The sequence below is a fragment of the Esox lucius genome, chromosome 9, assembly GCF_011004845.1.
Source record: "Esox lucius isolate fEsoLuc1 chromosome 9, fEsoLuc1.pri, whole genome shotgun sequence".
Taxonomy (NCBI): domain Eukaryota; kingdom Metazoa; phylum Chordata; class Actinopteri; order Esociformes; family Esocidae; genus Esox; species Esox lucius.
Window position 1 is genome coordinate 1,016,193 of NC_047577.1, and position 24,578 is coordinate 1,040,770.

At 45.7% G+C, this 24,578-nt stretch overlaps 1 protein-coding gene across 2 annotated transcripts; it reads left to right on the plus strand.

Annotated features, from left to right (window-relative positions):
- The first annotated feature begins 447 nt into the window (after positions 1 to 447).
- foxk1 (forkhead box K1) lies at positions 448 to 23,687 on the plus strand. Of its 2 annotated transcripts, XM_029122077.2 has the most exons (10): positions 448 to 998; positions 2,301 to 2,513; positions 9,095 to 9,272; positions 11,045 to 11,191; positions 11,414 to 11,607; positions 14,716 to 14,721; positions 15,128 to 15,309; positions 19,272 to 19,532; positions 20,261 to 20,434; positions 20,799 to 23,687. In XM_029122077.2, the coding sequence occupies exons 1-10, from the start codon at positions 568 to 570 to the stop codon at positions 21,011 to 21,013; spliced, it is 2,001 nt and encodes a 666-aa protein (XP_028977910.1). In that variant the 5' UTR covers positions 448 to 567; the 3' UTR covers positions 21,014 to 23,687. The 2 variants fall into 2 exon arrangements, with proteins under 2 accessions (XP_028977910.1, XP_028977911.1); XM_029122078.2 differs by lacking the exon at positions 14,716 to 14,721.
- Positions 23,688 to 24,578: the final 891 nt, after the last annotated feature.

A 24,578-nucleotide genomic window follows, 5' to 3' on the forward strand; every position in this document is an offset into this window, starting at 1 on the left:
TACAAAATATTTATCCTTCTGGCCCGGAACCAATGCCACATGTAACGCACGTGTCGTCCGGTTCCCGGAACAGAGAATTAACCCTCTACCGTCCAAGGTTATTCTGTGTATACCTTAAAAAAAAAAACATAACTCGTTTTATTTTAGCAATGCTTCAGCAATATAGCATTGGCCCGCCTGGTCTAATCCATTACTCTACATCTAAATAATGCAACAATAAATGGTGGTTTACACAGGTGTATTTCTGCAGAAACAGTTGATGTTTATAACTTCGCATTTATAGAACATGATTCGCTTCTCGATGTCAATTTTGTACTGGTAAAACTATTGTATTGGTGGAAAACTTGGTTAGGTGGCGCAATGACCGTAGTGACGAGGACAGCTACATTCACAGATTATACTTTCTGAATTCCATCCCGGGTCTTCGCCGCGCCCAGAATCCATGTTGTTTCTGTCTCAGACAGCGACCGAGCTAGCGAGTGCCCTGTCCAACAAACCTTCACGTTTCAGGGCACTGTGTGTGAGTAGACAGTGTGTTTGTGTTCACCCCTTTCCCCTAAAAAGAAGATGGCAGACTTTCGGGACGACACCGGAGCTCGAGCCCTCCTGGCCTTGCAATCCGCCCCATGCAGCCCCGTTCGAGTCGGGGTGACCTCGCACCCATACCCTCCCTCCCTCGCCCTCTCGGGCTCTGCTGTGCTGGGCAGGGGCTGTGGAATCTCTCCTCGCCTCGCGTCTCCGCCTCGGGCCCTAGCAAGGCTGGAAGGCCGGGACTTTGAGTTCGTCATGCGGCAGAGGACTGTGACGGTAGGCCGGAACTCGTCTCATGGCTCGGTGGACATCAATATGGGCCACTCCAGCTTCATTTCCCGGAGACACCTTCAGATTACTTTCGAGGAGCCATGCGGGTTTTCGCTGCGCTGCCTCGGCAAGAACGGAGTATTTGTGGACGGGGTGTTTCAAAGGAGAGGAGCGCCACCGCTACAACTTCCCCGGGAGTAAGTTAGCTTAGCATAGCTTGCGAGCTAATGTTGCTAACCTTAGCCAACTAGTTATATAGATACAAACATCAGCCATCAACTCATTTAGCTAACTAACTACTCCACGATTTATCAGTTCACATTTAGCCTACATTGCAAGATGTATGTGACTGTAGAAAGTAGACTTTATCGCATACGGTACAATGTATTGCTCGTTAAGGCAATACGTTCTCTAACTAGGTTGCTAGAGTTAGTTGTAACTAGCTAATTGTTGGCTTCAGTTAATCCTCTGCAAACGTGACTTGAGTTACAGTCATGGGTGTGTGTAGGGGGCTGCAGTGTAAATTATGTTAAATCAGTTAACTATTCATCCAATTCAACGTGAGTCACATTCAGAGTTTACTAGCTGAGTAACTTTTGTTTTGACGGACAGTGGTGGCGACATTGCGTCGCATAAACACAGAATGTAAACAAAGTCACTCGAGTCAGCATGTCCGCTATCTACGGTATATCTGTCTGTTTCGCAGATTAGCGTGTGTAATGCAATTTGGAATAATCAGATTCACATTATTTTTCTTCTAAAAAAGTACGCTTTCTGTTTCAGTACTTTCCAGTGATTTCCAGCATCAGTTAGTGATTTGCTCTAGGTTTTATCAATTGTAAGCAATGAGAATCTGACTAGTGACTGTTACTGCTGTGTTTGTGTGTGTGATGGTTACATTTTGTGTGACTGTAGGGCTCTTAATGTAACAAAGTAGTTGTTAACATGGAGTCCCAGTACTAACCCGAGCATCCTTGAGTCCCAATACTAACCTGAACCCTTGGCCCTAACCGGCTGCGTCCCAATACTAACCTGAGCATCTTTGAGTCCCAATACTAACCTGAACCCTTGGCCCTAACCGGCTGCGTCCCAATACTAACCTGAGCATCTTTGAGTCCCAATACTAACCTGAACCCTTGGCCCTAACCGGCTGCGTCCCAATACTAACCTGAACCCTTGGCCCTAACCGGCTGCGTCCCAATACTAACCTGAACCCTTGACCCTAACCGGCTGTGTTCCAATACTAACCTGAACGGTGTAAATGATTGTGAGAATTTAGTAGTGGGTTGAAAGCCTGTGCTACCATTAGGAGAGTATTATTCTCAGGACTCTATGGATGGAAATGTTATTAACAAACTCCTCTTATCCTTTGCCCTCCTTCTTTCCCCTCTCCTCTCCCTCTGTCTCCTCTCCCTCTGTCTCCTCTCCCTCTGTCTCCTCTCCCTCTGTCTCCTCTCCCTCTGTCTCCTCTCCCTCTGTCTCCTCTCCATCTTCTCCAGATGTGTGCTTAGGTTTCCCAGTACAGTGATAAAGATCCAGTTCTCTTCTCTGCTGTCTGAGGAGGAGCTAAGAGAGGAGGAACAGCTGTCTCCCCCTCCTCGCCTCCCCCTTCTCCCACACATCTCCCCCCTCAAGATCAGCATTCCCACAATGCATCAAGATGACCTGCGACACATGGTCAGCCCGTTGCCCTCCCCAACAGGAACCCTCAGGTGTGGACGCCCACACATACGCACACACGTACATACACCCCCACACACACATACATACATACACACATACATACATAAATACATACACCCCCACATACATAAATACATACACCCCCACACACATACACCCACACACCCCCACACATACATACACCCCCACACACACCCCCACACATACATACACCCCCCCACACACCCCCACACATACACCCCCACACACACACACACACACACACACACACACACACCCTCAGAGTCTAAGAATTCTACATTCAGAGTCAATTAATTCTTACGTTTAGAATCTAGGAATTCTCTCGTTCAGAATCTAGGAATTCTCATTCAGCATCTAATAAATCTCCTGGATATTTAGAAATTGCCCCCTGGTTTCCCAATTCCATTCAGTGTTCTGGTCTCAATCTTGTTTTTGCATAGCTGAGGGAGGGAGGGAGGGTGGGAAGAAAGAGAAAGCAGATGAAGAGTTTTCCAGCGTATTGTGTGTGTTTGTGTGTGTGTTTGTGTGTGTGTTTGTGTGTGTGTTTGTGTGTGTGTTTGTTTGTGTGTGTGTGTGTGTGTGTGTGTGTGTGTGTGTGTGTGTGTGTGTGTGGAGCCCTCTGGTGGCTAGTGTGTTGCTCTGCACCACGTGTCCTATATCTGATACTATGTGTACACACACCATATATGGCATGGCAGCCGATAGCAGGCTCCTGATTGGTCAACTCGCAGGTTGTTTTGTCTCTGGCCGTAGCTTTCTTTTGCTCACTGGTTTCCTTTACTCGCTTTTCACAGGCCACCCTTTACGTGCGTGCGGGCAGGCACACAAACACCCACACACCCACACACACACACCCACACCCCTTCTCTTGACCATATCTCACTGTGGTCTTTTTCTGGCTCCAGTCCCCTTCCCACACACACACACACACACACATTGGACGGTCACAGAGCAATACGAGCCACTCGTCTAGTTTGACAAGTTTACACAGTGTGTGTGTGTGTGTGTGTGTGTGTGAGTACTCTCCTGTCCTTTCCCCTCTCCTGCCACATCTTATTGGGGGCTTCCTCTGTAACCAGTTTTAAACAAGTCTCTACAAATAGGAGTTCAAAATTGTGTGGATTAAGATGTATTTTTTGAGAAAGGGCTATTTTGTAACTACATTGAAAATTATATATAACAGATAACCAAATACATACATGATGTACACAAGCCTTCAGAATACTAAACAGAACCAAAAAACTACCCTGGGTAATCTCAGCATAGAAATGGCAAAAGTGCTTTTTTTCACTTTGTTATATACCTGTGTTATATTGTTGATGAATAATTGAGTAGATATATTGTTGTTGCCTTCAATCTACCCTCAAAACATGTTTTTGCTTTGCCATTATGGGTTTTCAGAAGGTTGTGCTTATTTATTGAAAGTAATAAAATCATATACCTTACCCTTTCTTTAATACAATGTAAAGTGCCCTGGCTGTACTCACAGCTTTGTGTGTTCTTGGATATGCCTCTACCAGCTTTGGACATTTGTACTTGAGTTTTTTCTCGCATTCTTCCGTGTAGATCTTTTCAAGCTCTGTCCAATTGCAGTTCTCCAACACTTCCCTTCCAATCTTAAGTTCTCCCCACAGATGTTCAATGGTTTTCAAGTCCTGGCTTTGGTTGGGCCACTCAAGGACGTTCTCAGACTTGTCCCAAAGCCACTCCAATGTTGGCTTGGCTGTGTGCTTCGGGTCTTTGTTTTGCTGAAAGATTCATCTTCACCCCAAGCCTTTAAGGACCTCTCAGTATTTTGCTCTTCATCCTCCCTCAGTCTCCCATGCCCCGCAGCTGTGAAGCATCCCCATAGCATGATACTCCCTCCACCATGCTTCAGTGTAGGAATGGTATTAACCCGGAGGTGAGCGTTAACTTGTTTTAACTGGATGTAGTGCTTAGCATTCAGGCGTAATAGTTAGATTTTTACCTAATTGAACCATAGAACGTTTTCTTCATGCTCTCAGTCCTTCAGGAGGCATGACATATGCCTTTTACTTAAGATTGGCTTCTGTGTAGCCACTGTCATTCTGGCAGGTCCTCCTATGCAGAAAAACTTTGAAGCTCTGTTAGAGTGGCCATTCGCTACTTGGTCACCTCCCTGACCAAGGTTATTTAGTTTAGCCGGACAGCCAGCTCCAGGATGAATCTTGGTGATTCCAAACTTCTTCCATTTCTCAAAGATGGAGCCTACTGTAATCCTGGGAACTTTCTGTGCTTTAGCAATGTTTTTATAATCTTTCCCAGATAAATGCCTCTACAGAATTATCTCAGAGGTTTACAGAGATTTCCTTGGTTGTCGTGGCTTGGTGTTTGCACTGACATGCTCTGTGTTGGTCCTTTTGAAATCACGTTGAATCAGTTGAATATGGAATCGAGTTCTGGAGTTATCGGCATGAGATATTTCAGTTATTTTATTTTGAATAAATTGACACACATTTCTAAAAAATGTTGTTGCTTTGTCTTTATGGAGGCTTGTTAGCAGATTGATAGCAAAAAATAAACGAATACATTTTAAAATATTCTGGAACAAAATGTGGAGAAAGTGAAAGGGTCTGAAATATACTCAGATTGTATATTTTGGGAATTTTTGGTGAAAAGTCTGATCTTAATAAATGAACACTTAATTTGCTGGAACTGTACAGATCCACACCTCTGTGATCTAAATGGACATTTCTTAAAATACGCCACTTCAAAAGGATTTGTTTGGTCAGAAAGACTCTTGGTCCTGTGTGTTTAGACTGGGGGAAGTTGGAGTGAAAGAGAGCGGGGAGGATAGAAAGAGGGAAGTTTGTGTCGAAAAAAAGAGTGTGTGTGTGTTGTGCAGAAAATACTAGTCTCTAACTATCATTCCTCTCCACTCCATGTCATTGCCAAACAAACTGGATTTTCTGCCGTCTTCAAAGTATAAACATTCTGTAATTAAAGGATCATTTCACCATTTTCCTACTTTAGGTTGGATGGTTCTTTACCCTGAAAGTAGTGTTTAGGTCCACGGCAACTGTAATCCATGGTTCATTTTTCTTTAAACAGCTATTGCAAACTGTACCACTAACTCTTTCCACTGTTCACTAAAGATCTATACCAGAGCTGCCCAACCCTGTTCCTGGAAAGCTGCCGTCCTATATGTTTTCTATCCAACCCTAATTTAGGATAACAGATTCTAATAATGCGTTGCATGTGAAGATTAAAGAAGTTAGTCACGGCTGTGTTGGGCCAACCCTGTAAACCAAAGTTTATTTCAGGTGCTTCAGAGATTTTTTTTTCCCATTAAAGCGTCTTTCACATGTTTTCATATGAAAATCTCAATTACCTGAAATCAAGTCCAGGTATGATTTGATGTTACTTGAAGGGGATTTGTCCATAAACAAAATAAACATTCATATCATATGAATATTAGTAGACCGGTATCATTTTGACATTAAGTGTTACTAAATGTTTTCTGTTTTAAAGTGTTAAACCTCTTTTAAACGAGACCCCAGAGATCCTAATCAACAATTATCATTCTCTGATCTGGAATCTGTCTCAGTACCCAGTCACTGTGAAATGGTCCATTCCACTGCCCAACGCTGGCCTGTGAAATGGTCCAGTCCACTGCCCAACGCTGGCCTGTGAAATGGTCCAGTCCACTGCCCAACGCTGGCCTGTGAAATGGTCCAGTCCACTGCCCAACGCTGGCCTTTGAAATGGTCCAGTCCACTGCCCAACGCTGGCCTTTGAAGTGGTCCAGTCCACTGCCCAACGCTGGCCTTTGAAGTGGTCCAGTCCACTGCCCAACGCTGGCCTGTGAAATGGTCCAGTCCACTGCCCAACGCTGGCCTGTGAAATGGTCCAGTCCACCGCACAAAACTGGCTTGTGGCTGTGTATTCTAGCTTGGCCAGCTGACAGAAACACAACTCATCACGTGACATGCATCTGTTCTGCAAGTTGTTATTGTGTTTTCAGTTGTGCTGAGAACAGCCCCTTCAGTCTCATCTCAAACACGCTCCATTGGGTTGTGGGAGGGGAAATGTGCTGGTCACGCATGTTGACTGATTGGTTGGACCAGGCAAAGTTTTTCCAGTCATCAATTTTCAGGGGTTTCTGATCGCATGCCCAATGGCCATCCCTCTTCTTTTATTTCTAACTGCTAGGGTATTTTCTGGAAACACACTGAGTTACTTACGTTTTCAAAACACCTGGTCTTCCAGGTAGGTTAAAAACATCTGACATAGACACACACTGCAACACACACACACTCTCCTAGGAACCACTGTTTACTTTCCTGGCTCACTTGGGCCGTGTGTTGTTTGTGATGTGTTCACTCTGTCGACAGTTAAATAATAAGTCAGTGTTTTTTAAATCTACAGATAAGAGCTGGTTAATGATTTGTGTGTCTGTGTGTTTGTATGTGTGTGTGTGTGTGTGTGTGTGTGTGTGTGTGTGTGGTTAATGGTCATTCTGTGTACTCTGTACCTACAGTTTTCCTGACAGTAACAAGGTTTCCAACACAGTTTATATTTGAGTGAAGTCTTGCCTTATGAGAACAAATCACCAGGATGGAAACAGGAAGTGTTTGTTCATTTGACCTGCTGGGGTCTGTGTATACCTGTGTGAGAAATGAAATGGTGATGGAAACTCTAAATATTGCAAATATTGATAGAACTTACTGACCTTATCAAAGTAACCATGGAGTTATGTGATGACTTAGCTGTTTCTTTTTATTGCCCACTTCAGCCCTGCACTTTATTATGCTTCAAATGGAAACTCTTCGAAGAATCTCCCAACGTGGCTCCAGAATGAATATGCAGTTTGTTACGCTGCAAATGTTTGATGCTTTGCATCGATAAATATCTGGAGACATGGTGATTGATAAATATCTGGAGACATGGTGATTGATAAATATCTGGAGACATGGTGATTGATAAATATCTGGAGACATGGTGATTGATAAATATCTGGAGACATGGTGATTGATAAATATCTGGAGACATGGTGATTGATAAATATCTGGAGACATGGTGATTGATAAATATTGAGTGTTTTTCTGGTGACATGGTAATTGATAAATATTGAGGGTTTTCCTGGTGACATGGTAATTGATAAATATTGAGGGTTTTCCTGGTGACATGGTAATTGATAAATATTGAGGGTTTATCTGGTGACATGGTAATTGATAAATAGTGTTTTTCTGGTGACATGGTGAATGATAAATATTGAGGGTTTTTCTGGTGACATGGTAATTGATAAATATTGAGGGATTTTCTGGTGACATGGTAATTGATAAATATTGAGGGTTTTTCTGGTGACATGGTAATTGATAAATATTGAGGGTTTTTCTGGAGACATGGTAATTGATAAATATTGAGGGTTTTTCTGGTGACATGGTAATTGATAAATATTGAGGGTTTTTCTGGTGACATGGTAATTTATAAATATTGAGGGTTTTTCTGGTGACATGGTAATTGATAAATATTGAGGGTTTTTCTGGTGACATGGTAATTGATAAATATTGAGGGTTTTTCTGGTGACATGGTAATTGATAAATATTGAGGGTTTATCTGGTGACATGGTAATTGATAAATATTGAGGGTTTTTCTGGTGACATGGTAATTGATAAATATTGAGGGTTTTTCTGGTGACATGGTAATTGATAAATATTGAGGGTTTTTCTGGTGACATGGTGATTGATAAATATTGAGGGTTTTTCTGGTGACATGGTGATTGATAAATATTGAGGGTTTTTCTGGTGACGTGTTGATTGATAAATATTGAGGGTTTTTCTGGTGACGTGGTGATTGATAAATATTGAGGGTTTTCCTAGTGACATGGTAATTGATAAATATTGAGGGTTTTTTCTGACATGGTAACTGATAAATATTGAGGGTTTTTCTGGTGACATGGTAACTGATAAATATTGAGGGTTTTTCTGGTGACATGGTGATTGATAAATATTGAGGGTTTTTCTGGTGACATGGTAATTGATAAATATTGAGGGTTTTCCTAGTGACATTGTAATTGATAAAGATTGAGTGTTTTTTCTGACATGGTAACTGATAAATATTGAGGTTTCTTTTGTGACACAATGATTCATGAGTAGCTTATGTTTGACAAAAATACTCTTGCTGTTATCTTTTTCTCCTGCTAGTGGGCTTCTGTCTCATTTCATCTCTACCTACGATTCTGAATGTACGTGTTGATACTGTAGCAGCAGATCTTTGATATGGAGTGGGATAGGAAAGCCTAAAGCTCTCCAACTTGACTCTGGACCTCAAAGTCGGTTCCACTCCATCCAGTTCCAACTCTGTAATCAGGGTTTTTTGTAGACCTGGGACTCCAGGTGGGAGCAATTAAGGATTTGGTACAGTAGAACTGAAAGTCAACAGGCTGCAGACCTTGTCAGGTCAGAGTAGAGTACCCCTCATCTAGAGGATGAGACTAATCCCCTGTCCTCATCCCATCCCCTAACCCCCTCTCCTCCATTACTCCTCCCCAAGCCCCTCTCCTCCTTTACTCCTCCCCAAGCCCCTCTCCTATTTACTCCTCTAACTGTCTCCTTCTCGTCTCCAGTGTTCCTAACTCGTGCCCAGCCAGTCCAAGGGGGGCAGGGTCATCGGGGTATCGCTACGGACGCAACGTAACCTCTGACCTCCAGCTGGCTGCAGAGTTTGCCGCCAAGGCCGTCTCCGAGCAACAGAGGGGTGTTGCTGAGCAACTTGGAGAATCTGGTGACGGGGACAGCCCCAAGGTATACCTGTGTGTGTGTGTGTGTGTGTGTGTGTGTGTGTGTGTGTGTGTGTGTGTGTGTGTTTTTGGCAACTGTGTGAAACAATAATACTTAAGCCTGTTAGAACTAAACATAGATCCTAACATAGATCAGTTACCCTTAACAACACTGATCATAGGCCACTGATTTTGAGTATATTATTTTAACTTTTGTTTGTATAACACTTTTATGGTAATAAAAATAAATATTTAAGAGTTTAGGTTTTATTAAATGTTTTATTGTTATTACATCTTACATGAAGAGTAAGAAGAGTAGTAACAGTATTTTACAAAAAGTGAACATTTGAGTGCTGGTTTCGCAGACACAGATTAAGTCTAGTCTAGGACTAAACTTAATCTGTGTCTGCCAAACTCCTAGGCCCAGTATATAAGTCCTAGTCCCAAAATAAATCCTAGGCCCAGTATATAAGTCCTAGTCCCAAAATAAATCCTAGGCCCAATATATAAATCATGTTCCCAAAATAAATCCTAGGCCCAATATATAAGTCCTAGTATCAAAAGAAATCATAGGCCCCATATATAAGTCCTAGTACCAATGTAGGTCCTTGGCCCAGTATTGTAATTGTTTGTGCATTGTTTTCAAATGACCCAAATGTGTCTAAAAATAATTGTAAAGGTATCGACGTCTCCATTCCAAACCCTTTAAAGGTTTTTATTGTCTTTGTTTTTGACCATATTTTAGTCATTTACCACAACAACTTCAAGCCCACTTATACATTTATCTGTGGCTCAGTTTGATTTTTCCAATTGTTTTGTATTTTATTTTCATCGCTTGTGCTAAATGTGTTGGAAACCAGTTACAGACTTATTCCATCATGCAACCAGATACCCGAACCACACGCTCCCTTCCGCCTCAGATATCCTGGAGTTAACCCTCTCATCCCTCTCTTAAAGGATGAGTCCCAGAGTTAACCCTCTCCTCCCTCTCTTAAAGGATGAGTCCCAGAGTTAACCCTCTCCTCCCTCTCTTAAAGGATGTGTCCCAGAGTTAACCCTCTCCTCCCTCTCTTAAAGGATGAGTCCCAGAGTTAACCCTCTCCTCCCTCTCTTAAAGGATGAGTCCCAGAGTTAACCCTCTCCTCCCTCTCTTAAAGGATGAGTCCCAGAGTTAACCCTCTCCTCCCTCTCTTAAAGGATGAGTCCTAGAGTTAACCCTCTCCTCCCCCTCTTAAAGGATGAGTCCTAGAGTTAACCCTCTCCTCCCTCTCTTAAAGGATGAGTCCTAGAGTTAACCCTCTCCTCCCCCTCTTAAAGGATGAGTCCTAGAGTTAACCCTCTCCTCCCTCTCTTAAAGGATGAGTCCTAGAGTTAACCCTCTCCTCCCCCTCTTAAAGGATGAGTCCTAGAGTTAACCATCTCCTCCACCTCTTAATGGATTAGTCCTAGAGTTAACACTCTCCTCCCTCTCTTAAAGGATGAGTCCCAGAGTTAACCCTCTCCTCCCTCTCTTAAAGGATGAGTCCCAGAGTTAACCCTCTCCTCCCTCTCTTAAAGGATGAGTCCTAGAGTTAACCCTCTCCTCCCCCTCTTAAAGGATGAGTCCTAGAGTTAACACTCTCCTCCCTCTCTTAAAGGATTAGTCCTAGAGTTAACCATCTCCTCCACCTCTTAATGGATTAGTCCTAGAGTTAACACTCTCCTCCCTCTCTTAAAGGATGAGTCTTTGAGTTAACACTCTCCTCCCTCTCTTAAATGATGAGTCCTAGCGTTAACTCTCTCATCCCTCTCTTACAGGACGACTCCAAGCCTCCCTACTCCTACGCCCAGCTGATTGTTCAGGCCATCTCGTCAGCACCAGACCGACAGCTCACACTGTCAGGAATCTACACACACATCACCAAACACTACCCCTACTACCGCACTGCTGACAAAGGCTGGCAGGTAACACACACACGCATGCATTATATTGTAAATATGCCTTAGGTTTCTGTGTCTCTCTGTCTCGTGTTGTTGTATTTTTTCATAAATATTATAATAAGTTAATTCTAGAGAAGCACCCATTATTTGCCCCTTTTTTAATCCTCCCCCTGCTCTTATTGAACCCCTGCGCTTATTGAACCCCTCCCCCTTTTCTCATTGAAACCCCCCCCGCCCTCTTTCCAGAACTCAATCCGCCACAATCTGTCTCTGAACCGTTACTTCCTGAAAGTGGCTCGTAGCCAGGAGGAGCCTGGAAAAGGTAGTTTCTGGCGTGTGGACTCTGCCTCGGAGGGAAAGCTGGTGGAACAGGCCTTCAGGAAGAGACGGCAGAGGGGCGTGGCCTGCTTCCGCACACCCTTCGGTCCCCTCTCATCCAGGTACGACCTCTCAACCTCTGGATGAACCCTTGTCTTCTAAACCTGATTTAGCTAATCATATTATAGGTTATGAATCAGTAGGACTGGAGAGAAGCCTGGACCCCTGGTATGAATCACTGGGAGAAGTTTAGGCCTTTGTGGGATGAAATCGAAACTCCAGGTCAGCAAAGAGTAAAATGTATTAACCTCAATCAGAATCTAAAGCTCAAGTCACCAGGCTTGGAATTTCGTCATTTTAGGGGCAAGGCCATTTGGCCTTCAGTGTCACAAAAAATGTTAGGCCACAAAGACCACATGCCAGAGCACAAGGGCCACATGGCAGGGCACAAAGACCCACATGCCAGGGCACAAAGACCCACATGCCAGGGCACAAAGACCCACATGCCAGGGCACAAAGACCCACATGCCAGGGCACAAAGACCCACATGCCAGGGCACAAAGACCCACATGCCAGGGCACAAAGACCCACATGCCAGGGCACTAAGACCCACATGCCAGGGCACAAAGACCCACATGCCAGGGCACAAAGACCCACATGCCAGGGCACAAAGACCCACATGCCAGGGCACAAAGACCCACATGCCAGGGCACAAAGACCCACATGCCAGGGCACAAGGGCCACTGATTGAAATAGGAGGATTTGGAGCGTACAAGTAAACAACTTGAATTGCTGATAAGGAAAAAAAACACAGTTGTGCCCAAGAGTTAGAATACCCTTGGAGAATTGGTAATATATGTACCATTTGTAAAGCATCAATGACCGCATGCAGTCTTTTGTAATAGTTGTCTAAGAGGCCCCGGATTCTTGCAGGTGGTACAGCTGCCCATTTGTCTTGGTTAAATGCCTCCAGGTCATGCAAAGCCTTTGGTCGTCTTACGTGAACCGCACGTTTGAGATCTTCCCATAGTGGCTTGATGATATTAAGGTCAGGAGACTGTGATGGCCACTCCAGAACCTCCACTGGAGGGTCAACTTGGCCATGTGCTTAGGGTCATTGTCGTGCTGGAAAGTCCAAGAGCATCCGATGCGCTGCTTTCATGCAGAAGAATGCAAATTGTCTGCCAGTATTTTCTGATAACATGCTGCATTCATCTTGCCATCAATTTTCACAAGATTCCCTGTGCCTTTAGAGCTCACACCCCCCCAAAAATCAGTGAGCCAGCACCATGCTTCACAGGGGGTATGGTATTCTGTTCACTATAGGCCTTGTTGACCCCTCTCCAAACATAATGCTTATGGTTGTGACCATAAAGCTCTATTTTGGTCTCGTCACTCCAAATTGCAGTGTGCCAGAAGCTGTGAGGCGTGTCAAGGTGTTGTCGGGCATATTGTAACTGGGCTTTTTTGTGGCATTGGCCAAGTAAAAGCTTCTTTCTGACAACTCGACCATGCAGCTCATTTTTGTTCAGGTATCGTCATATTGTGCTCCTTGAAACAACCCCACTGTCTTTTTCCAGAGCAGCCTGTATTTCTCCTGAGGTTACCTGTGGGTTTTTCTTTGTATCCCGATAAATTCTGGCAGTTTTGTCTGAAATCTTCTGAGAGCTGACAAACTCATTGACTATTTAAAAAGCCACAGGTGTGGGAAATGTACCTATTATTGCCATTTCTGTCACCTTGTGTGTCTTTTTCAAGGCCAAACATTCAAGGGTATGTAAACTTTTGATCAGGGTCATTTGGGTGATTTTTGTTATCAGTAGGATTTAAAAAGGAGCCAAACAACTATGTGATAATAAATGGTTTTATATGATCACTATCCTTAAATAAAATAATTGTTTTTGCATGATCAGTAGTGTCTGTATATAGTCATATTTCAGTCATATCAATCATATTCATATTCAAAATCAATGCCAAAATGTCACAATATCTGCCAGGTTATGCAAACTTATGAGCACTGTACAGGACATAAAAACATAATTAACTTTTTTAATTTCATTCTTTGAATAATAACTTATTATAATTAGTATGGTTTTTCCATATAATAATTAAAATTATGTTTTAATCCTTGAAATTACATCTATTGACAGTTGAGTTTCGTTAGGTCTAGCTCGACAGTAGGCAAACATTACCTCAGTTAGCCAAAAGTAAAGAATCTTTTAACATCATTATCACCTGGGCTAATGAGTACGACCTAAATTAACAAATGTAGTGACTTATTTGTGCGTGGAGCAAGTGATAACTAATGTTACTTCTCGGAGCTCTCATAAAAAACCTTTCTCACCTCCCAGTTGCTCATGAACGCACCTTCCAAAACAGAGAGGTTTCATTCAGGTAAGCACTAAATAAGTCAGCTAACCCAAATAAGCTAGCTTGTTACCTGCATGTAGTCTGTTCTTGTGGTTGTTCTTACGTTGCGAATTACAAAACAAACTTACGAACAAACTGCTGACCGTGAGATTCTGACCTGTGTGGTTAGGACATGGTGGATGTAAGGTGTACCCTGATTTCTGGGGCATCACAGCCTGAGCGAAGGGCAACGACGGCCGTGGTCCTTCGCTGCAAGTCAACGTTAGCCTGTCTCTGAAGATGTCATTCATCTCCCAATATGGTTAAAGTATTTCTCTCTCTGTTTAATCACTTCAGAAGGTTGGATTGGCATGAAAATTGTTACCACACTGCATTGCTAAAGCAAACACAGAGCGATTAAATCGAATCCGGTACCGATACTGCTACTGCCTGGGTTTATATCTGACCCACTGCTGTCCCACTCGTGTTTTAGAAGTCCCGCTGAATCTCCTCAAAGGATGGTGATGGTGATGACGATGATGATGGTTGTGGAATGAATATTAATGATTAATAACAACGACCAGAACAATGAGGAGGACCGTAATGAAATGGAGGAGACGCAGGCTATTACCGTTACTCTCCCCGTCTCCTCTCTCTAACTCGCTACTGTCCCCTCTCCTCCGAATGTCCTCTCCCTCTGCTCAAATTGTTTAACCCCCTCCTCCCTGTCCCCTCCTCTGTCTCTCCTCCCACTCCTCCTCGTCTCTCCTCCCACTCCTCCTCGTCTCTCCTCCCTGTCTGTCCACTACCTCCCCTCTAACTGTTTAACCATCTCTCCCTGTCCTCTCTTTCTCCTCTATGCTGTCATGGGATTGGATTAGAACAAAGTAAGTTTCTTTAGCTCTCCGTAGGTTGTGTATGAGTGTGTTCGGTTGTGTGTCCTGCAGTGAATGTCCTCTCGTCATCCTGGACTTGTGAAAAGTGTCGTTCTCTCAGTTTTTTTCCAATTGGCACTGAATATGCCCCCCCGACTGCCTCTGGAAAGTTGAAGATGAATATGTCTTTCAGTGCCAGACTTGCCAAGCTGCTTCATTAACACTGCTCGCTCAACCAGGAAATACCTGCCACATTTGGCAACCCTGAGCCGACATCCGACCGACCAACCCCGGACAGTGGGTGGAGCCACATCCAGCCCTTAGGTGGTGTTGGTGTGACCAGGATTGGCCCTCCTGGCGTGTTTCTATACAGGATTTTGCCTTAAACATCTATCTGTCCTCCTACCCCGTCCTCTAGAAGCGCTCCGGCCTCCCCGACCCACCAGGGCCTCCTCTCCCCCCCCTCCAGCGGCCTCCAGACCCCAGAGTGTCTGTCCAGAGAGGGCTCTCCTCTGTCTCACGAACCCCCCCACCACCACCACGATCTGGCACACAAACTGGCCTCCGTACCAGAATACCGCTACACACAGAGCGCACCAGGTAGGACCCACACACACACAGAGCGCACCAGGTAGGACCCACACACACACAGAGCGCACCAGGTAGGGCCCACACACACACACACACAGAGCGCACCAGGTAGGACCCACACACACACAGAGCGCACCAGGTAGGACCCACACACACACAGAGCGCACCAGGTAGGACCCACACACACACAGAGCGCACCAGGTAGGACCCACACACACACAGAGCGCACCAGGTAGGACCCACACACACACAGAGCGCACCAGGTAGGACCCACACACACACACACACAGAGCGCACCAGGTAGGACCCACACACACACAGAGCGCACCAGGTAGGAACCACACACACACAGAGCGCACCAGGTAGGACCCACACACACACAGAGCGCACCAGGTAGGACCCACACACACACACACACAGAGCGCACCAGGTAGGACCCACACACACACAGAGCGCACCAGGTAGGACCCACACACACACACACACACAGAGCGCACCAGGTAGGACCCACACACACACAGAGCGCACCAGGTAGGACCCACACACACACAGAGCGCACCAGGTAGGACCCACACACACACAGAGCGCACCAGGTAGGACCCACACACACACAGAGCGCACCAGGTAGGACCCACACACGCACACACACACAGAGCGCACCAGGTAGGAACCACACACGCACACACACACAGAGCGCACCAGGTAGGGCACACACACACAGAGCGCACCAGGTAGGACACACACACACACAGAGCGCACCAGGTAGGACCCACACACACACACACACAGAGCGCACCAGGTAGGACCCACACACACACAGAGCGCACCAGGTAGGACCCACACACGCGCACACACACACAGAGCGCACCAGGTAGGACCCACACACACACAGAGCGCACCAGGTAGGACCCACACACACACAGAGCGCACCAGGTAGGACCCACACACGCACACACACACAGAGCGCACCAGGTAGGACACACACACACACAGAGCGCACCAGGTAGGACCCACACACACACACACACAGAGCGCACCAGGTAGGAACCACACACACACAGAGCGCACCAGGTAGGAACCACACACACACAGAGCGCACCAGGTAGGACCCACACACACACAGAGCGCACCAGGTAGGACCCACACACACACACACAGAGCGCACCAGGTAGGACCCACACACACACACACAGAGCGCACCAGGTAGGACCCACACACACACAGAGCGCACCAGGTAGGACCCACACACACACAGAGCGCACCAGGTAGGACCCACACACACACAGAGCGCACCAGGTAGGACCCACACACACACAGAGCGCACCAGGTAGGACCCACACACACACACACACAGAGCGCACCAGGTAGGACCCACACACACACAGAGCGCACCAGGTAGGAACCACACACACACAGAGCGCACCAGGTAGGACCCACACACACACAGAGCGCACCAGGTAGGACCCACACACACACACACACAGAGCGCACCAGGTAGGACCCACACACACACAGAGCGCACCAGGTAGGACCCACACACACACACACACACAGAGCGCACCAGGTAGGACCCACACACACACAGAGCGCACCAGGTAGGACCCACACACACACAGAGCGCACCAGGTAGGACCCACACACACACAGAGCGCACCAGGTAGGACCCACACACACACAGAGCGCACCAGGTAGGACCCACACACGCACACACACACAGAGCGCACCAGGTAGGAACCACACACGCACACACACACAGAGCGCACCAGGTAGGGCACACACACACAGAGCGCACCAGGTAGGACACACACACACACAGAGCGCACCAGGTAGGACCCACACACACACACACACAGAGCGCACCAGGTAGGACCCACACACACACAGAGCGCACCAGGTAGGACCCACACACGCGCACACACACACAGAGCGCACCAGGTAGGACCCACACACACACAGAGCGCACCAGGTAGGACCCACACACACACAGAGCGCACCAGGTAGGACCCACACACGCACACACACACAGAGCGCACCAGGTAGGACACACACACACACAGAGCGCACCAGGTAGGACCCACACACACACACACACAGAGCGCACCAGGTAGGAACCACACACACACAGAGCGCACCAGGTAGGAACCACACACACACAGAGCGCACCAGGTAGGACCCACACACACACAGAGCGCACCAGGTAGGACCCACACACACACACACAGAGCGCACCAGGTAGGACCCACACACACACACACACAGAGCGCACCAGGTAGGACACACACACACAGAGCGCACCAGGTAGGACCCACACACACACACACACAGAGCGCACCAGGTAGGACACACACACACAGAGCGCACCAGGTAGGAACCACACACACAAACACACACACACACAGAGCGCACCAGGTAGGAACCACACACACACACACACACACACACACACACACAGAGCGCACCAGGTAGGAACCAAACACACACACAGATCCACACACACACTGAGCTCCCAGGGTGGATGTAACTAAAGTGTGTGTGTGTGACTCCCAGGGTGGATATAACTAAAGTGTGTGTGACTCCCAGGGTGGATATAACTAAAGTGTGTGTGACTCCCAGGGTGGATATAACTAAAGTGTGTGTGACTCCCAGGGTGGATATAACTAAAGTGTGTGTGACTCCCAGGGTGGATATAACTAAAGTGTGTGTGACTCCCAGGGTGGATATAACTAAAGTGTGTATGTGACTCCCAGGGTGGATATAACTAAAGTGTGTATGTGACTCCCAGGGTGGATATAACTAAAGTGTGTGTGTGACTCCCAGGGTGGATATAACTAAAGTGTGTGTGTGACTCCCAGGGTGGATATAACTAAAGTGTGTGTGACTCCCAGGGTGGATATAACTAAAGTGTGTGTGACTCCCAGGGTGGATATAACTAAAGTGTGTGTGACTCCCAGGGTGGATATAACTAAAGTGTGTATGTGACTCCCAGGGTGGATATAACTAAAGTGTGTATGTGACTCCCAGGGTGGATATAACTAAAGTGTGTGTGTGACTCCCAGGGTGGATATAACTAAAGTGTGTGTGACTCCCAGGGTGGATATAACTAAAGTGTGTGTGACTCCCAGGGTGGATATAACTAAAGTGTGTGTGACTCCCAGGGTGGATATAACTAAAGTGTGTGTGTGACTCCCAGGGTGGATATAACTAAAGTGTGTATGTGACTCCCAGGGTGGATATAACTAAAGTGTGTGTGACTCCCAGGGTGGATATAACTAAAGTGTGTGTGACTCCCAGGGTGGATATAACTAAAGTGTGTGTGTGACTCCCAGGGTGGATATAACTAAAGTGTGTGTGTGACTCCCAGGGTGGATATAACTAAAGTGTGTATGTGACTCCCAGGGTGGATATAACTAAAGTGTGTGTGTGTGACTCCCAGGGTGGATATAACTAAAGTGTGTGTGACTCCCAGGGTGGATATAACTAAAGTGTGTGTGACTCCCAGGGTGGATATAACTAAAGTGTGTGTGTGACTCCCAGGGTGGATATAACTAAAGTGTGTGTGTGACTCCCAGGGTGGATATAACTAAAGTGTGTGTGTGACTCCCAGGGTGGATATAACTAAAGTGTGTGTGTGACTCCCAGGGTGGATATAACTAAAGTGTGTGTGACTCCCAGGGTGGATATAACTAAAGTGTGTGTGACTCCCAGGGTGGATATAACTAAAGTGTGTGTGACTCCCAGGGTGGATATAACTAAAGTGTGTGTGACTCCCAGGGTGGATATAACTAAAGTGTGTGTGACTCCCAGGGTGGATATAACTAAAGTGTGTGTGTGACTCCCAGGGTGGATATAACTAAAGTGTGTGTGACTCCCAGGGTGGATATAACTAAAGTGTGTGTGACTCCCAGGGTGGATATAACTAAAGTGTGTGTGACTCCCAGGGTGGATATAACTAAAGTGTGTGTGACTCCCAGGGTCCCCGGTTCACAGCCAGCCGGTGATTATGGCTGCTCCGCCCCACCCCCTGCCCACTGGGCTGGGAAAACCCCTGGCCCTATTCTCCGGCCCGGGGGGCAGCCAGACCCTCCACATGCTGCAGAGCCCCCCCACCACCCTCACCATGCTGCGTCTTGTCACCACCGCCACCTCCTCCAACCCCACCAATGGGTACATCCTGACCCCTGGGGGCGGGGCACAGGGGCACATCACCACCCGACAGGACAGCGAGCACAGAGGTACGGACTGTTCTGTCTGTGTCTGTCTGTGTCTGTCAGTGGTTCTCCATCCATGTCAACATGAACCACCACCCTTTCTTCAGAAAAAAGAAAGAAAATAAAAATTAAGAGACCACTGCAAATTGAACGCTTCAGTTCCTCACTCAAAATGTTCCTTTTCAACTTTTTTTGGAAAGGAAAGAGCTGTGGTCTCTTAATGTTTTCCGGAGCTGTATGTATGACTTGTGTATGTTGTATGTAGTCTAGACTGTGTCATGTCATTCATATGTAAACGTATGTATGACTTGTGTATGTTGTATGTAGTCTAGACTGTGTCATGTCATTCATATGTAAACGTATGTATGACTTGTGTATGTTGTATGTAGTCTAGACTGTGTCATGTCATTCATATGTAAACGTATGTATGACTTGTGTATGTTTTATGTAGTCTAGATGGTGTAATGTCATATGTAAACGTATGTATGACTTGTGTATGTTGTATGTAGTCTAGACTGTGTCATGTCATTCATATGTAAACGTATGTATGACTTGTGTATGTTGTATGTAGTCTAGATGGTGTAATGTCATATGTAAACGTATGTATAACTTGTGTATGTTGTATGTAGTCTAGATGTTGTCATGTCATATGTAAACGTATGTATGACTTGTGTATGTTGTATGTAGTCTAGATGGTGTCATGTCATATGTAAACGTATGTATGACTTGTGTATGTTGTATGTATGTTCCAGACCTGCAGCAGCAGACCCGGGAGCGTGTCATCCAATCTGTGGAAGGAGCCCAGCAAGGGTTGGAGGGGCGTGGCCTATCTCTGGGGCTGCACCAACTTCCTGTTCGCCCTGTCACTCAGAATGGCAAACACGCCTCAGCGGTTGCCACAGTTACCAGCGTCGCCAGCGCTTACGGTACGACCACTTTCGAAGAGGGTGATGTAGTGGTAGTTGTTGTAGTAGTGATAATTGTAGTAGTAGTGATGGTGTAGCGGTAGTAGTAGTAGTATAGTACAACAATCTGGTAGGTATCAGGTTTGGTTCAGAGACCTTTTTGCTCTCTTTCTGGAGCCTGATTTATTCCAGGTCTATTCCAGCTCTGTGGTTGTTTGGTATCTAACAGCCTGCAGAAATATTCAGATGGTTGTTTGGTATCTAACAGCCTGCAGACTTATTCAGATGGTTGTTTGGTATCTAACAGCCTCTCTGATCCAGCTTGATCAGTTGGTTGGCTGTAGGTAATTTAACATGTCTTTAATACTGATATCTGTCCCCACAGCTCTGACCAGTCCTCTGCAGATCCTTGCAGCCCAGGCCTCCAGCTCCCCCCCTGTCCTGTTGAGCAGACAGCCCAATGCGGGGCCTGATGTTGGGCCGGAGGCGCCAGGCGAGCCCCAGGCCAAGAGGCCAAAGATTGAGGAGGACGAAGCTCCTCCCAGTCAGCAGCCTGTCATCGTGGCCATGAGCTCTCAGCCCCACGACAACAGGAAGTAGAACCACCTCACTCTGACCTCTGACCCTGAAGCCTAGCAGAGAGTGGGAGGAGCCTCTCTGTGTCTTTTCCAAATCACCCTCCAGCAGCCTATCCCCCCCACCCTCCCCAGATCAGGGCCATAGATGCAGGGGTCCGGGCCCAGGGTTGGTCCGGGCCCAGGGTTGGTCCGGGCCCAGGGTTGGTCCGGCTGGAGGGGTAGGACAGTGTCTGTGGGTCTTTAAGAGCAGATTCTAGTGCGTGGTCCTGCCTCCCCAGTGGTTGTCGAGCCTTTCCGCCATGACCCCATTGAGTCGATGTCTGTTCCGGGAGCAGCACCGCTGATTCAGCTGGTCCAGTAATCATAACGACCTTGGTAAGTGATTCAGGTGTGCTGATTAACGGCCGGGCCTGTGCGGGTGTCCCGGAGGACGGGTCTGAGAACCACTGTGGTAGGTGCTGCGTCGGTTAATTTATGGGAGAGTGCTGGCATCATGAATTCCCCTACGTCACAAGTCTGACCCCTGACCCCCTAATCAACCCTGATCAGTAACTGCTATTGATTATTACCTGCTCTGCATCATGCCAGGTCCTCAACATTTACCCCTTGACTCCAGGTCCCTGCCCTCCTCCCTCTGACCCCTGGTCTCTTGGGCAGTTAGACCTCCAGAGAAACCCCAGGTGGTATTGGTTGATAGCTGATAAAAGATTTAGGTTCCAAAACCATCAACACACTGTTGACCTGGAGAGGGGACGGGAGTTCTCCTGCTCTACAGCGGAGGAGTCAGGGATGAGTCTGGATCCGGAGACAGAACCAGAACCTTGTTTCCTTTTTTCCCGTGTTAAGAGGACATTGAGGTGCTGAATTTCAACCCTGGTCTAATATTCAGCTGTACTGCTCAAACTACACACTGCAAACACACTCGGCTCTATAATACCATCCTTACTACACAGTTAGGGCTACTACAATATAACGTCATCCAAGTTCTGTTTTCATCGCCAGTCCCTGTTGGGAGACTTCTGGAATCGGTTAGTAGCAAATCCAGGAATCTCTAAACCGGGAAATCTGGTTACATGAATGTTGTGTGTGACCGAGGAGCTGATGTATGTATGTGCTGTTTAATATTTTTGCATTATCATCATTTTATCCCTTAAGCCTTAAATGTTTCTACTGTTTTGTTGTATTTTTTTCTAGGTTCTAATTTCAGTTAAATGTTTTTAATGTTGAGGACTTATTTTCTAACACTGCAGACTGCTTGAGAAAATAACCTTTCTTTTGTAACCTTGCAGACTGCTTCAGAACACAACTTTTATTTTGTAATGTTGCAGAGAGTGTACTTGTCATCTGTACTTGTGTGTATGGTGACTTCAGGGAGGTGTACGTAATCCTTTAACCGCTGATCCCAGGTCAGGTCATATCCCACCTTTATTATGGTTTAGAGGTAGGAGGGCAGGGGATCGGTTCCCACCTTTATTATGGTTTAGAGGTAGGAGGGCCTGGGGATCTGATCCCACCTTTATTATGGTTTAGAGGTAGGAGGGCAGGGGATCGGATCCCACCTTTATTATGGTTTAGAGGTAGGAGGGCAGGGGATCTGATCCCACCTTTATTATGGTTTAGAGGTTGGAGGGCCAGGGGATCTGATCCCACCTTTATTATGGTTTAGAGGTAGGAGGGCAGGGGATCGGATCCCACCTTTATGATGGTTTAGAGGTTGGAGGGCAGGGGATCGGATCCCACCTTTATTATGGTTTAGAGGTAGGAGGGCAGGGGATCGGATCCCACCTTTATGATGGTTTAGAGGTTGGAGGGCCTGGGGATCTGATCCAGTCAGCGTTCAGGTTGTGTCCCAACTGGCACTCTATTGCTTACATAGTGCACTGAGTTGGAACCTATGGAGTCTTTGGGCGCCCTTCAGATGAGAGTTTTACTCCAGTATCTGGGATATTTGCTGGTTTGAATCCCAAAGCCAAATCTGGCTCGGTGCCTTTCACCAAGGCACTCAACCCTAATTGGTCCTGGGCATGAAGACACATCCGTGACACAACCACAGAACAAGACACTGACCTGGTGCACTATGAAGGCGTTAGGGTGCAGTTTGGGAGTCAGTTGGCCATAGGGAAGCAGGGGATGGGACCAACACAACTACAACTGGCTCTTTTAAACATTTTCTTATTTTAACTTTCCCTCACTCTCACATTCTCTCCATCACCCCTCCACTCTCCCTCTCTTTCTTCCACTCTTCCCGTCTCTACTATCTAGTCACCAGTGGAATTCTGGAGGGCGTTTTACTTATGGAATTAGAATGTACTAGATTCTATTGATTCTAAAGCTTTAGCCTTTCTACTAGAACTAATCAGGACATGATTTTGTAACACTTCAAAACTATTATTTTTAACACTTCAAAATGTGTTTGTCAACCTACAGTTTTGACTGTCTGCTGATCACAAGACTTTATACAAAATCTATGATTGTTGCAAAAAAAAAAAAAAGAAGAAAAAAAATTACTCAGCTGCTCTTCTCCCTTCTGCTAAATGACAGCTGTTTAAAGTTGGGTGGTGACAATGGTATTTTTTTGCTAAAAGTATTTTGCTATTCTATTAAAAAACATAGAGAGTATATATGTATTTTTAAATGTTTCTGTTTGTGATTTGTTTAAAATGTGTAGCACAAATTAAATTCTCTCATTGACCTGCTCTGTTGTCTGGTTTCTTCTTCCTCCTCCCTGTAAAGAATTGTCATTCAAATTCCTGAAAACAGATTTTTTTCTAATTTTGACTGATATTTGTAAATGCTTCCAATTTTATATTTAAAATAAATATTCTAAAATGTTTTCCTAATACTTTTCTAAATACTTATCTGAATATATAATCTTTTTTTAATACTTTCAAAGTGGTTATAGTGCAACAGTGATTGCATTGAAATGTTTCCATTTTCTAAATAATCTGGACAGGGCCTTCTCATTTCCTGTCAAACATTTATTCATATCATTATTCAGTAATCCTGGTTCTAAGGTTATAAATATTGAAAAGTTATTGGACGTGAGAACAACGGCATCAAGCTGTACAAAATACAGACTGGTACAAACAATTGAGCACAATCAAAAGGTCAGTGATAATGTATTCAATAGATGAACATACAGTAAAAGGTCTGTGATAATGTTGTTGATAGATGTACAGTAAGGAAATGAGCTTTAACTGGAGGCTGCATAACACTACGGGCCATGTTTATACCTGGAGCTAGCATGCATCCTGATCTTGTCCAACATTTTTTTGTGATAAAATATTAACATCCATTTAAGGCTGGGATTCACCCTAGTCATAGGTTATAGGCATCACAGCTTTTAAAGGCAACATCTGCTTGAGCATTAATATGTCTTGTTTACCATCAATGTGCATTCTGCAAAACTGCTGTCAGAAGCAATAACTCATTGTGGATAGTCCCTCTGAACTCATAACCGTACTGAAACACTTGTTTCCCTATTGGTTTCTAAAAGGGACTTTGATGGAATGTTTTCTCCCTGTTTTTTTTACAGTTTTTCGTTCAGTTAAACATTCCAGAATGTAAAAATTATTTAAATGACGCTC